The sequence below is a fragment of the Sturnira hondurensis genome, unplaced genomic scaffold (assembly GCF_014824575.4).
Source record: "Sturnira hondurensis isolate 20B ecotype Veracruz unplaced genomic scaffold, ASM1482457v3 Scaffold0018493, whole genome shotgun sequence".
Taxonomy (NCBI): domain Eukaryota; kingdom Metazoa; phylum Chordata; class Mammalia; order Chiroptera; family Phyllostomidae; genus Sturnira; species Sturnira hondurensis.
Genome location: NW_028091124.1, coordinates 10,283 through 25,022, shown reverse-complemented (window position 1 = coordinate 25,022; position 14,740 = coordinate 10,283). Strand labels below are relative to the sequence as shown.

The following is a 14,740-nucleotide window of genomic DNA, read 5'->3' as shown; positions in this document are numbered from 1 at the left end:
ACTGCTATATGTCACCTGCTGCTTCTCTAGTTTGGTGCTTCCACTGAGAAGCCGACGTGTGAGGGCCACAGTGCCAGCAGTGTGAAGAGCCGTCCACTCACCAGACCACAGGCAGTGTGACTTGCACTTTTTTGCTGTGAGTAAAACTGAACATGCCTTTGTTGTTTAAGGAATGAGCAATAGCACACACACACAGTTTACATGTTTACATGTGCATGTGTGCTCACCTGTGCACAAATGTGTGTATGTGGTGCGTGCATGTGCAGTGGGTGCCTGTGCGCATGGGTGTGTGTGCATGTGTGTGGGGGCTGTCTGGTCACACCTCCTGCCCACCTTCCCTCCACGCCTGGAGCTGCCCTCCCTGTCTCTCTGAGGCCCTCTCTGTGTGCTCCACCACACGCACTTGCCGGTGGGCCTGGGGCGGCCCTGCCATGCTGACATGCTTCGTCTTATTTTCTGGAGCCTAGATTCCAAACTGGTGTGAGGGATGGCTCACTGCCTGTCCCTCCATCTCGTGGGGTTTCTTTTTCACATGGTGGCCCTGCTGCCCTGGGGGATTCTCCGAGCGTGCACCCTAAGGCAAGTGAGTGTACCTGGCTGCTTTTCCAGGTAGCAATGTGGGCCCTATGCCACTCATCCAAAAGTCTGCCTTCGCCCGGCCAGGTCCATTCCTGCCGCGATGTGAGCCCGTGCCATCGCTTCAGTTCTGGCGAGTCGAGGTCCGACGAGGCAGAGGTCTCTCACTGTCCCTTCCTGGCCTCCTTGGCTGTTCCTCGCTCATTTTTCCGTGTGAACTTTACAAGCCAGGCGTGTGGTTGTTGTCCGATCCTGTGAGTTTATAAACTAACCCAGGGAGAGCTGCTGCCTCGGTGGTGCTGGCGTGCATTCCCGTCAGCCTGGCACTGCACTCACCGAGGGCTCGCACGCCCGGGCAGTGCCCCCCGTCTGCTGTGGACCGAACGGTCTTTGTCACGTATCCTGCTGACTGCCTAGCATCAGAGCGTGAAAGATACTTCAGGTGCATGACCTCTGTATCTGGGTGTTAGTGCTGCATCTGCTCCTTGCCTGGGTTTTCTAGATGCCACAGTGGTTCCCACAGAACTTCTGGGGTTTGCAGTCTCTCCTGTCACTCACCTGTCACTGCAGCCTTCCCAGGAGGCACTTCCCGAGACTTGAGCCTGGTCTGGCTCCTTGTCTCTTCCCGGACAGGTGACTCCACCTTCTCCTCTTCCCCTGGCCAGGACAGGACCCCAGGCTGCAGGCACAGGCTGTGAGCTCAGAGTGCTGGGGAGCTGGTGGGGCCCAGACAGGGCTCCCTGGGAGGGGGCAGGTCGGGGACATCTCTCCTTGCAGGCAGGGACCCAATGTGGTGGTGGCCTGTCAGCTCTGGAGGACGGACCAGGTGTTCTCTTTGCATACCGCTGCAACCCGGACCTGCTCACTGGTAGCCTGGTCTGGCCCCAGCCCAGGGCAGTGGTCCTGCCCAGGAGGGACTCCTGAGGTGTGGGGACCCCCAGGGGCCGAAGCAGGGCAGCTGTAGGCACAGTTGTTCAGGCCCCCTGCTCCTGGCAGAGGTGGTCTGGGGCCCGGAGGCCGTGGGACTGTGTGGTGTGGGGTCCAGGAAAGGATTCTGGGGGGTGGTGCCCAGAAGCCCCCTGACATCAGAGGCTGAGGGTGTGAGTTTGAGGGGAGACGAGATGAGGGGCCTCAGGGGGCCTGCATGTTTCTGGAATAGCAGCCAAGGGGGCCAGAGCCCTCTACCCGCCCAGCAGCAGCAGGGCCTGTCCCCTCTCCCCCTGCCCTCGAGAGGAGGACAGAGCCGGGGGCTTTCTTTGAGCTTCCACCATCATTTAATTATAATATAATAGACGGGAAAGGGCCTCTCCAGTGTGAGCTTCTGAGCCCCATGCCCAGCAGCCAATGCTGTGTGTGTGGCTGGCAGAGCACAGCAGGTCTGGCTGGAGGGCATCCACCCAGCACCGTAGGCAGGAGCCTCTGAGGTGTCTTTAAACAGCACCGTGAATGGGCGGCAGAGAGGAGGCCACCCCAGGGTGCTGCTGGAGCACTGTGGCCAGGAGCTCTCTGGTCCAGGCCTGGGAAGTGCCGGGCGCTTGCACAGCCCCGTGGGCCCTTTGAGCTGTGTGCTGGGTCTCCTTGCTGTGGGGCACCTCACCGGCCGCCCTCAGGCCGAGTCTCCAACCAGGACCCGGCACTCCGCGTCCGGGCACCAGGCTCCCCCGAGGAACAGCAGGGTCACAGCGACTCCTGAAGCCCCAGGAGCGTAGGAGGCACAGAGCAGCAGTCAGGACAGTTACCAGGCCAGCTCAGTGGAGTCTATGCCAGGAACCCAGGTGCGGCTTCTGTCCTCACCCAGGTCCCTGAGGACTAAGAGGAGAGCTGGGCAAGGCTGGCATGGTGCACAGCCCCGTGTCCACGGGTGGCCCCCACAGCCTTGTGATCCTCCAGGGTGGGGGGGTCACTCCACTCTCTGTCACTGGCTCTGAAGGCCATGGACTGGTGGGGGCCCATCAGAGGGGCCAGGAGCAGCGTCCGTCCTCGAGTCTCAGAGGCCAGGGCCCCTGTGGACTGTCAGCTGAGGCCCTGCGGGTGGGGGAACCTGGTTTGCCAGGGAAGACAATGGTGGCGTACTCTGTCTCTTGGGGGACAGAGGGAGCAGAGGGTTCCGGGATCTTCTCCTGCCACTGGAAGTCCAGCTCCTCATAGTCCACGGAGAACACAGGCCCCGGGGAGACACCTTCCTTCTTAGGAGAGAGGGAGAAAGGGGTCAGCACTGTCCGAGCGGCCGGTGCGCACACAGACGCAAACCCTCCCCACACATGCACACGCTGGGGCAGGGCCTGAGCCCCACGACTGGTCCTGGGGCCCAGACCCCATGCGCAAAGAAAGCACATGGTTGTGGATGGGTGTGGCTGCTCCTGAGGCCACGCACTCGTGGGGCAGAGCTTCTTGTCCCCGCACCCTCCCTTGTACTGTCCCCAGCGCCCCGGCCAGCAGAGGAAGGAGACTCACCGGTGGCGGCTCCTCGCGGCAGCAGGCACAGGGCCCTACGGAGAAACACAGGGAGCCCCTGAGGCGGGGAAGGCCCCGTGGGGGGCTCGTTGGGGTGTCATGCGGGGAGCCTGGGCATCCTCTGGCCACGGGAGGGCCCGAGCACCCGCCCTGCTTGCTCCCATTCTCTGTTACTCCCCTGAGGCCCCAATCCTCTGCCAGGGTCCATCTGGGTCCGTAGCCACACAGCGCTGCCTCGTGCACCCAGTCTCTGGTCACCAGCTTGCTGAGCCTGGCGCCAGCAGTCAGGGACAGACCCACCCCAGGCCCCCAGCTGGCGCCACAGGGCACACAGCAGACATATAATCAGTGACACTTGGGCAGCATCTCCTGGACGGATGCCACACAGGAACGCCATGTGAGACTCCACCGTGACCAGCGCCCGGGGCATGCGAAACATCTCAAAGTCTCTGCGGGAGGAAAGTGCGTTCCCCGGAGGAGTGAGCCCCGCAGGGCCTGGCCTGGCAGGTCAGCATGGGGGCTGTCCCCAACTGCTCAGGGGGAGAGTGCTGAGGCCTGTGACTTCCTCTGTCCGGGTCACTGTTGGGCCTCCTGCTACATGACCCCTAGATGCCCGTCCAGGAGAGCTTGACCAGCACCTCTGCGGGGGTGCTGATCGCACCCTGACTGGGCCCCTGTGGGTGGTGTCCCTTTCTTCAGCTGCAGGGATGTCCCCCCATCATCAGAGTGACTCAGAGGGGACCGGCTGCCCGGGACCACACTGCCAATGCACGTGGGAGGGCTGGACACCCACAGCCTTCCGCCTGGTGATCAGAGGTGGCTGTGGCTGTCACCACTGGGCCCAGGGGCTGTTAGAGGCACCGTCACCGTGTTCTGTGGTCTGAGGCACAGCTGAGGTTTCGGGGTGGCTCAGCCCAGGGGACTCTGCCTTCCTGTGTGACCGTGAGAGCAGCCTTCCCTTATGAGTCCTCTTGAGCAGAGGCTAGGGGGAGGGACCATGGCTGGGGTCTCTAAGGGGACGCCAGGCCCTGGCAGGGCCAGTCCACCTGCTCCCTGGGGGTGTTCACCGTGGAGGGCTGTGGGGGATGGGCTGGTGGGCGAGGCCTTGGGCTCCACCAGGCTGGGGTGTTACCTCGAGTGGCCCTGGGGAAGGTGGTGGTCAGGACCCAGGTCAGCAGCAGCAGCAGCAGGATGCCCACCAGGACGCTGGTAACCCCGATGACCAGGCCCTGTAGCTTTCCTGCAGGCCTGGCTGGGGGGCTGGGGGGCTCAGTGGGTGGTTCTAGGGTTCTCTCTGGAGACACGGAGAGCAGAGGATCAGGGGAGGGGACACAAAGCAGGGGCCTAGGGTCCTGCCCTGCCCTCCTCAAGTCCTGAGTGGACAGGCTCCTGCATGAACCAGCCTCAGCCAGGCCTGCAAGACCCTGAGAGGCTCTGCCCCTGCCCCTCCCGCAGGAGAAGTGGGTCTGGGGGGCTTCTAAGCACAGAAGCCCTTAGCCACTGGTCACTGTGGCCCTGGGTGTGGGACCAAGTCCGGGAGGGGCGGGGAGCTCAGAGAGTCCCTGCCACTGGGCCTCACGGGCCCTGCCCCACCCCACCCCGCCCTCGGCCTCACTGCTGCACCTGTCACCAGAAGCTCTGCGTGGGGGCTCTCGTAGATCTGCATCTCGGGGGGCAGGTAGATGACGCCACAGAGGTAGGTGCCACTGTCATCGCGCTGTGCGGCGAGGACACTCATTTCAAAGTCCTGCCCGTTGGGTAGCCACGTCACTCGGAAGCGCGGGTCCCGGTGGACCTGGCTGCTGTCCTTGGGGAAGGCGGCCAGCTTGACCGTCTGGTTGCTGGGGCTCACACGGTACCAGTTGAGCACAAAGTGCTCAGACGTGTTGGAGAAGCTGCAGGTGAAGGTGGCGGTCTCCCCTTCGGCCACGGTGAGCTGGGGCGGGCTGAAGGCGAGGGGGCTCCAGGACCTGGCGGGGGTTTCTGGGTGTGGAGAGAGAGCCAGAGGGCCTTGAGGGAGGGGCACATGGCAGCCCACCTGTCAGGAGCTGACCAGCAGCCATCCTGACACAGCTGGGACGGATGAGAGGCATCTGCACAGCAGAGGCAACTGTGGCTGGACTTCCTGTCTGTCTCTCCCTGCGTGTCTGTCTTTGTGACGAATAGGTGGTGGGATTTTTGGACACCTGTATTTCAGGCCCAAAGATCTGCAGAATGCCAATGAAGTTGTACAAAATGATTTCTTGGCCAGAGAACTAAAGTTCCCCCTGATGGGGTAGCCCCTGAATGTCTAAAAGTTGATAGAGTAACACCCCCTCCTCTACCTTGGACAGGAATATATATTAATAGAATTAGGTAAAGAAACAGGAGAAGCTGGTTAGCTACTACAAACTGAGCAGGTAGAAATAATTACCAAGGAGTTAGAGTCCATCTTACATAAACAAACATTCTAGACAGAAAGATAGATAGCTAAGTTAGACACCACAAAGGCCTTGTAATACATTTTCTATAACCACTGTTCAGTCTAGCGTATCCTTTTGACCCAAGCCAAATTCCAAGACCCTTAATAAACATCTATTCATCAATAAGACATTTAAAACTCTGTACATACAGCTATTTCTAATGGTCTGATTAATGGCTTTCCTGGTCAAAATAACCTCCATTTAACACGACTGAACCTAAAGAACTTCCTATACTTTTCCTAGTTACCTCTGTACTGATCTTTTCTGCTTAACTGATCCTGCCACACACCTGGTCCTTTGATGCCATGTAACAATCTCTATAAAAATAAAGCCTAAATCAAACTCTGTGAGTTCGGTCAAAACAACAGCGGCTGGCTGTTTCCCGGCATCCGATCGGGTGCTGACTCTTCGTTCATCGCCTGCCCCACCCATTCTTCGGGGACCCCGAGACCTGCCGAGGCCGGACCCCGGCACCCTCCAAGACCCGCTCCTGCTTTCCCATCAGGCAGGAAGGTTCTGGAAAGCCCAACCCACACGGGAGTTCCCTGTGCAGAGCCTCTGCCGTGGAGTCTTGCGGCTTCTCCTTGCACACTCCTGGGGATGGGGTGCTTGGCCCCACCACACAGCCGCACCGCAATGGGATCTGGTTTGTCGATGGCCCGGGACCCGGGGCTGGGCTGCCTCTGGCTCTGACACCAGGCTCCCAAGAGGTGGTTGTAGGGCTTTCACCCTCCTCAGTGACGCCAGGTCCCCAGTTCTGCGCCCCAGGTCCCTGTCCTGTCTGCATTCTGCTGGTGGACGAGGCAGGTAACTGGGCACTGGGCTGGGATGGTGGGGACTCCCACGGAGAGCCCAGCCACAGTGGGCTCAGAAGTCAGCCTTTGCCTGCATTGCAGGACAAGCTCAGAGCTGGGACCACCACATGGGCACTGCTGACCTTGGCACGTCTTCTACTGAGGCTGTGGAGACTGGAGTTCAGAGACCATCTGGGCCATAAGCCCTGAGATGGACAGGGATGGAGGCCCCAGTGACCTAGTCATCAAATCCTGGGGGATACTTGCCAGAAGGGGCCTTGGAGACCAGGTCCCCACTGGCTTCTCCCATTTCTCTGTAGCTGGTCGGCACTGGCAGGGCTCTGAGCACCAGCAGGGTTTGTGGGTCAGCACCCACCCACAGCCGAATGTTGGTGCTTGTTCTCAGTGGGAGCCAAGTGCGGATGAAATATCTTCGTGGGCTTAATCTGGCCTGCAGGCCTTGAGCCCATGCTCCCTGAAATGAGGATGTGCAGGTGGTCTGGGGATGTCCCATGGGCTCTCTGACACAGGAGTGTAGGCACATGCTCTGTTACGCTCTCCTTCCCTCACACACCTGCACACACGTGTTCACACGTCTGCTTGCACCGCTGTGGAATGTTGGCTGGGCATGGCTCCCACACTTGATGACATCCCATGCCGGCTGCCCTGCCTTGCCCTGTGTGTGGCTGCCCAACAGGCCTGCAGTGGCCCCGAGGAGAGCAGGATGGGGCTGAGACCCAATGCCCCTTCAGTCTGAGCCATATCAGGGCACCTGTGACCAAGGTACCTCCCACCCCTCACCACTGAGGGCCTCACACAGGACAAAATTACAGAAATTTAGAGAAGGCAGGGGGGCCTTGAGGCAGTGACATCAGATGGGTCCAGCAGTGCTCCCAGTGTCCTTGCATTTCTGTGGCTGTTTACACTGAGGACACTGGCTTAGAGAGGCCAGGGCCCGGCCAGCCTGGACCTCCAGCCATGTCTCCTCCCCTGGCCCCTCCCCTGGCCCCTCCCCTGGCCCCTCCCCTGGCCCCTCCCCTGGCCCCTCCCCTGGCCCCTCCCCTGGCCCCTCCCCTGGCCCCTCCCCTGGCCCCTCCCCTGGCCCCTCCCCTGGCCCCTCCCCTGGCCCCTCCCCTGGCCCCTCCCCTGGCCCCTCCCCTGGCCCCTCCCCTGGCCCCTCCCCTGGCCCCTCCCCTGGCCCCTCCCCTGGCCCCTCCCCTGGCCCCTCCCCTGGCCCCTCCCCTGGCCCCTCCCCTGGCCCCTCCCCTGGCCCCTCCCCTGGCCCCTCCCCTGGCCCCTCCCCTGGCCCCTCCCCTGGCCCCTCCCCTGGCCCCTCCCCTGGCCCCTCCCCTGGCCCCTCCCCTGGCCAGTCAAGGCTGGCGCAGGGACAGTCCTGCAGCTGCAGGTGCCTCCCTATGGATCCCATCAGGTGCCAGCTGGGCATGGGCCAGAGCCAAGAGGCCCCACACATGGCCCCGGGCATGTGCAGTAGGTGCATCCCATTGGCTGGGAGGGGTGTGGGTGTCATGGAGCCCAGGCGGGCCTGGAGGGGGCCAGGCCTGGACTGGGGTTGGCCGGGACAGGTGGAGTCCTCCGTGGGTGACACAGACAGGGCCGGGACACAGCCGGACCTCTTCTTCCTCGTGATCGTGTGCCCAAATGTCCAGAATGCTGGGTGTCCCCTTGGCGACACTGACCCTGCCGTCTACGCCCATTCATTCTGGAAGCACACGAGCTCTTACAAAGAAAGTGTCGTGTGAGTGACAGTCTACGGTAGTTGCAGACTTGGGAACACCCTGCGGTGACATTGCAGCAACAGAGCACGGGGCAGTGGCTCTGTGGGCCCACCCGCCAGTGGGGTGTCCGCTGGAGCCCCCCCTTGCAGACACCCCAGGAAGGCCTATTCTGGACGGTGCCACCGCAGGTCGCTCCCCACCTCTTCCCCAAATCCATGCCTCCGTCCGCATCCCACCTGCCAGGGCCTCCAAGCAGAACCCCTCTTGTGGCCAGGGCTGCCCAAGACGCTTCCCTGGGGGCCAGGCAGCGCACAACGCCCCTCCCCTTCCTGCAGCGTCCCCTTCAGCAGAGCCCCAGCGTGGGCACTGCTGACAGCCTTGTCCCCCCACCACCACGTGGAAAGGGGACCCTGTTCTTTTCAATTTGGGATCTTGTCTACCCTACCTACCCCAGCCTTAATTTGTGATCAGCTGAGTCACTTGTCTGTTGGCTCTTTGTGACCTTTCTCACAGAACCGGGACCGGAGGAGGTGGGTCTTTCCCTGTGCACCTGCTCCCCAACCTGAATCTCTTACTAATCACAAGGGGTAAAGGAGCCCAGAGAGAATGACCCCCTTGGGGGTCCCTGATGGGCACCCCAAGAAGGACCCCCACATCTGTGATCTTCCATGACCAAACATCAGACACACCCAGGGGGTGGGCACCTGCACACGGGCTGGGACCCTCCTGGGAGGCCAGGGCTGACGACAAAGCAAAAGCAGGCGAGTGGGACCACAGCAAACTCCGCAACTTCTGCCCAGCAAAGAAACTGCCAACAGAGTGAGAAGGGCCTACGGAATGGGAGAAGATCTTCGCAAGTCTCATTATCTGATAAGGGGTTAACGCATAAAACATAAAGAACCCATATAACTCAAAAGAAAAACAAAGCAAAACAACTGATTACCAACTGGGCAAAGCACCTGAGCAGGCATTTTTCCCAGGAGGACACACAGAGGGCTCGCAGACAGGTGAAAAGATGCTCAATGTCACTCAGCATCGGAGAGATGCAAACTAAAACCTCATGGGATGCCCCCTCACACCTGCCAGAATGGCCACCATCAGTAAATCAAGAAGCAACAAGTGCTGGTGAGGACGTGGAGAAAGGGGACCCTCGTGCACTGTTGGTGGGAATGCAGACGGCTGCAGCCACTGTGGAAACAGTACGAAGCTTCCTCAAAAAAGTTAAAAATACAAGTACCATAGGGTCCAGCAACTCCATGTCTGGGTATGTATCTGAAGAAAAAACACTAACCGGAAAGTCAAGTGCGTGCCCACATTCACTGCCACCTTATTTACAGTAGCCAAGACATGGAAGTAACCCAAGTGCCCATCAGCAGGTGAGTGGATAAAAAAGAATTGTGCGTCTATACAATGGAACATTACTCAGCAATCAAAAACAACAAAATCTTACTGTTTTTGACAGCCTGGACAGACCTCGAGGGCATTATGCTAAGTGAAATAAGCCAGACCGAGAAAAAGAAATACCATATAGTCTCACTATACCATGTGGAATCGGAAACAAAAACAACAGAACAAAACCAAAAGCGAATTCATGGATGCAGAGAGCAGACTGCCGGTTGCCACAGGTGGGGGGTGGGGGGTGGGGGGGTGCAGGTGTCCAAAGGTAGACACTTCCCGGTCTAGAATAAGTCTGGTGACGTCGCGACAGGAGGGCAGCTACGCTCTGTCATTCTGAACTCTCTGCGTCCAGGGACTTCACCCATCTCCGGTCAAAGTACTTGAAAGAATTAAAAATCTCAGAAAATTCCAAAACACCACACTTAAATTTGCCACGTGCTGAGCATGTGCGGAGTCCACGTGGAACCAGCGGTCGTGGGCATGCCTGCCGGTGCTATGTGCAGATGCCCTTTTGTGATATGGGGGCCCCGAGCATCCTCGCATTTCGATACAGTCTCTGGACGCCAGGGGCGACTGTCGTTATTTATTTATTTAAATGTCATTTGTTCTCAGAAGCTTTTGGCCAGAACTTGCAAATGGTTGTGGTGGGTACACCTGGCCTGCAGATACAGTTTTTTTTTCCTTTTACTTCACATAGAACTTCAAAAAAGAAAACGGAACAGCCTCAAATTCATTAACACACTAACACACAGAAGATGTCACATCAAAATGTGAGTCTCAGACCTCTCTCCTTAAACGTCGGAGAATCTGTGACACCGGATGGAAGTGCCCGCGCGTGGCCCATGTCCAGGTTGGCCCTCCTGCGAGGCCACGCACTTGCCAGGACTGTGCCGGGACACCCTTGGCCACAGTATGCCCACCTCTGGTGCCTTCTTTGCCTCTGGAAACCTTGAGACTAGTTAGGAAGCTATGATCTTGTCCTGGGTGTGATTCAGTAAGAGCAGATGGGAGCAAAGGAAGGGATGCAAGAGAGGGCTTTAAAGATTTCCCGGCAGTCTGGTGTGGCCGGACAGGAAGAGCACTGTGACCCTCAGAGGCCCCGGCAGCAACAGTGGCCCCGCAGGTGTGGCTGCTGGGAGAGTTGGCTTGAAGCCATGAGTTCAAGTGCTGATCCCATTCCAACCTGAGGCCACAGGGTGCACTGTAGCTCCGACAGTTAGAAACCTGAATCTCAGAGTTAGCAGTATGTGATACTCTTTGTTCAATCTTGGTACGCACAGGTGGTTCAAAATTGCTAACTCATCTCTTCGCAAAGGGAAACACCTTTAGTAACTAGACTGCAGCAAATCTGTGCAACAAAAACACTTTGTCAGAGCGCCAGGGGGTCTGGGGACTGGCCCTCTCAGAGACAGAGGCACATCGGCTGCACATTTGCAAGTAGCCAGGAGAGTGAATCCTGACCATTGTCATTACGAGAAAATGAACCTGAAACTATGTTACCCAGGCCATCACTTTGCCTTGTAGACAAACATCGAATCGTTACATTGTGAACCTGAAACTAATGCAATGCAGTTCCACCGCAGTAAAACTATTCCCCGTCCCGAGGTTTTCCATTTGTAAAGTAAAATTGAGATTTGGATTTTTTAAAAGAAAGAACCCCAGGGCTTGAAAAGGCGGGAGCCCACCCGCAGGCCCCGCTGGGCTGGGGGCAACTGAGCTCAGGCTGCTGGGAGCCGCTGCTCTGGGAGGAGGGCATGGCTGCGGCACACACAGAGCAGCCCAAGTTCCAGGGCAAGCCAGGATGGGATGTGCAGCCGACTCACGCCGAGTGCCGACCCAGCACTTTGGTGAGGCCTCATTTGGGAGCTGGTGGTCGCACCTGTGTTTGACTGTTCAGGATGGGGTCCAGAGGGTGGTTCTGTAAACGGGACTGTGTCCATAGAAGAAGGGGGTTTCTGGACAGACACACACAGGACAGACCACGTGAAGACAGAGGCAGAGACTGGGGGAGACGTCTCCGGCCCAGGCCAGAGAAGATCGGCGGCATCCCCAGGAATGCGAGNATACAGTTTTTTTTTTTCCTTTTACTTCACATAGAACTTCAAAAAAGAAAACGGAACAGCCTCAAATTCATTAACACACTAACACACAGAAGATGTCGCATCAAAATGTGAGTCTCAGACCTCTCTCCTTAAACGTCGGAGAATCTGTGACACCGGATGGAAGTGCCCGCGCATGGCCCATGTCCAGGTTGGCCCTCCTGCGAGGCCACGCACTTGCCAGGACTGTGCCGGGACACCCTTGGCCACAGTATGCCCACCTCTGGTGCCTTCTTTGCCTCTGGAAACCTTGAGACTAGTTAGGAAACTATGATCTTGTCCTGGGTGTGATTCAGTAAGAGCAGATGGGAGCAAAGGAAGGGATGCAAGAGAGGGCTTTAAAGATTTCCCGGCAGTCTGGTGTGGCTGGACAGGAAGAGCACTGTGACCCTCAGAGGCCCCGGCAGCAACAGTGGCCCCGCAGGTGTGGCTGCTGGAAGAGTTGGCTTGAAGCCATGAGTTCAAGTGCTGATCCCATTCCAACCTGAGGCCACAGGGTGCACTGTAGCTCCGACAGTTAGAAACCTGAATCTCAGAGTTAGCAGTATGTGATACTCTTTGTTCAATCTTGGTACGCACAGGTGGTTCAAAATTGCTAACTCATCTCTTCGCAAAGGGAAACACCTTTAGTAACTAGACTGCAGCAAATCTGTGCAACAAAAACACTTTGTCAGAGCGCCAGGGGGTCTGGGGACTGGCCCTCTCAGAGACAGAGGCACATCCGCTGCACATTTGCAAGTAGCCAGGAGAGTGAATCCTGACCATTGTCATTACGAGAAAATGAACCTGAAACTATGTTACCCAGGGCCATCACTTTGCCTTGTAGACAAACATCGAATCGTTACATTGTGAACCTGAAACTAATGCAATGCAGTTCCACCGCAGTAGAACTATTCCCCGTCCCGAGGTTTTCCATATGTAAAGTAAAATTGAGATTTGGATTTTTTAAAAGAAAGAACCCCAGGGCTTGAAAAGGCGGGAGCCCACCCGCAGGCCCCGCTGGGCTGGGGGCAACTGAGCTCAGGCTGCTGGGAGCCGCTGCTCTGGGAGGAGGGCATGGCTGCGGCACACACAGAGCAGCCCAAGTTCCAGGGCAAGCCAGGATGGGCTGTGCAGCCGACTCACGCCGAGTGCCGACCCAGCACTTTGGTGAGGCCTCATTTGGGAGCTGGTGGTCGCACCTGTGTTTGACTGTTCAGGATGGGGTCCAGAGGGTGGTCCTGTAAACGGGACTGTGTCCATAGAAGAAGGGGGTTTCTGGACAGACACACACAGGACAGACCACGTGAAGACAGAGGCAGAGACTGGGGGAGACGTCTCCGGCCCAGGCCAGAGAAGATCGGCGGCATCCCCAGGAATGCGAGAGGTCTGGGAGTGACCCTCCCTCTGGCCTCTGAGGAAGCAGAGCAGCTGACACCTGGACCCCAGCTCCCCGCTGCTGAACTAGCAGACTGTGACCTTCTGCGGTGGAGGTGCCCAGTCTGCAGCATCGGTCACCACTGCCCTGAGACACCGAAAATGGGCCGATACCAGCCAGCACCTCTGGGTGAAGGGCACTCACTGCTGTTTTTGTAACTGTTCTATATGTTTCATTCTTTTTCAACATTGTAAGATGAAAAATAAATAAAACGATTTGACTTAAAAGGTACGTCACAGGCTGCGCCGGACAGTCTCCGAGAGAGAGCTGATTTGGTTCCAGGCCCCTGCAGGGCAGATGACCCTGGCCCGCGATCGTCAGCACGGTTCCTGACACACAGCCACTCCCCTGCTAACAGGGCCTGGGCAGCCCACCGCTGGGTGTGGGATATTTCGTAAAATGCAAGAAAAACGTGTACACAGGAGGGGGTTTCCATGGGAATGGCTAAAATAATAAATGGAGTGAATGAATTAGCAAGGAAAGAAGATGTCACTGAGTAGAAAGTCCCCTGAGGCCCAGAGCTGAGCCTGGGGCGAGAGCCGGAGGAGGGCCCCACATGCCCGAGACGCAAAATGGTGCTCTGAGCTAGCAGGGTCACCCCTGAAGCCCAGGTCACAGGGGGGAAACTGAGGCACACTGAGGTTCAAACTCTTGGCCAAGACACAGGCCGATGCGCCTGAAACTGGAGGGACTAACTGGGAAGCATCTCCATGTCTCTCTCTCCCTGCTTAGGGAGGGGCCCTGCAGGGACCCCACGCCGTGGGGGTGGGTCACAGCTCCCCAGGACGCCTTGAGTCCTCCTCCCAGGGGATACACACCCCCTCTCCTCCTATGTCTGGGTCCCCCCAAGGCCTTCCACCAGGCTCCTTTGGGTCACAGCCCTGGGACAACTGACCCCAGCTTTGAGCTTCTCTGCTGGCCCTGAGGTCTCCCCGGACGGCTCACACAGGGTAGTCCAGGGCCAGGCCGCTTTGCCAGAACCCGCCGTGGATTCTGTGAGCCGTGCCCAGGGTCTGTGCCTGGGCATCTCCTCCAGAGACCTGGGCATGTGTGCCCCAGGTGCCTGAGGGGGTGGGGGAAGGGTCTGTATTCACACAGTTACTTTTGATGTGACGAGAATGAGTCTCGGGGCCAACCCACCTGTCACCTCAGGCACCAGTCAGCCCTCTGTGAGGCTGGTCCATCCCAGGAAAACTCAGGTTGGAGCAACGGGGCCCAGGTTTGGGGCTCTGGCCAGCCCAACCCTGTCACCCTACAGAGAGGGGCACCGGCTGGCTGCCCACTGGACACAGAGGAGGAGTTGGGACACTCCTGCCTGCCACCAGGGGAGCCCAGGGAGCACTTTCCCGGCTCAAAGCCCCACAGCACCTGCCAGGAGCCCTGCCGCAGCCCTGTCCCCCTGCCAGGACCGAGGGCCTGAGCTTGTCCCAGCCCTGACCCTCATCACGCAGTCCTGGTCACCTACCTAGAAGCCATCCTGGCCGCCAGCCCAGCTGCAGCACTGCCCAGAGGAGCGGCCAGGGCGTCCACAGGATCCCCATGCCCCGAGCGAGCCCGCACCAGCGGCTGCGACCTCCCCTTCTCCTCTGCTGGAGCAGGAGTGCACGCAGAAAGGAAACTGTCCCAGGCCCCGCTCTGTCTTCCTCCTCCTCCACCTGGGCGGGGAATGAAGTGGGTGGAGAGACCGATGGGGAAGAGCAGCGACAGAGGAGGGGGCAGGGGAAGAAGGTGCGGAGGAGAGAGAGGGAGAAACAGCAATGGAGAGAGGCCGGTGGAGGAGGGGATGTCTGTGTGCTCCTCCCAC

At 58.6% G+C, this 14,740-nt stretch overlaps 1 protein-coding gene across 2 annotated transcripts; it reads right to left on the bottom strand.

The window, feature by feature from the left end:
* Positions 1–1,839: 1,839 nt before the first annotated feature.
* Positions 1,840–14,554, bottom strand: PDCD1 (programmed cell death 1). 2 transcript variants are annotated; one of them, XM_037069248.1, is made up of 5 exons: positions 14,402–14,554; positions 4,654–5,013; positions 4,163–4,324; positions 3,031–3,065; positions 1,840–2,762 (listed from the first exon to the last, which is right to left on the bottom strand). In XM_037069248.1, exons 1-5 carry the CDS (start codon positions 14,475–14,477, stop codon positions 2,529–2,531), a joined length of 867 nt encoding a protein of 288 aa, XP_036925143.1. In that variant the 5' UTR covers positions 14,478–14,554; the 3' UTR covers positions 1,840–2,528. The 2 variants fall into 2 exon arrangements, with proteins under 2 accessions (XP_036925143.1, XP_036925144.1); XM_037069249.1 differs by having other exon boundaries at positions 1,840–2,759.
* Positions 14,555–14,740: the final 186 nt, after the last annotated feature.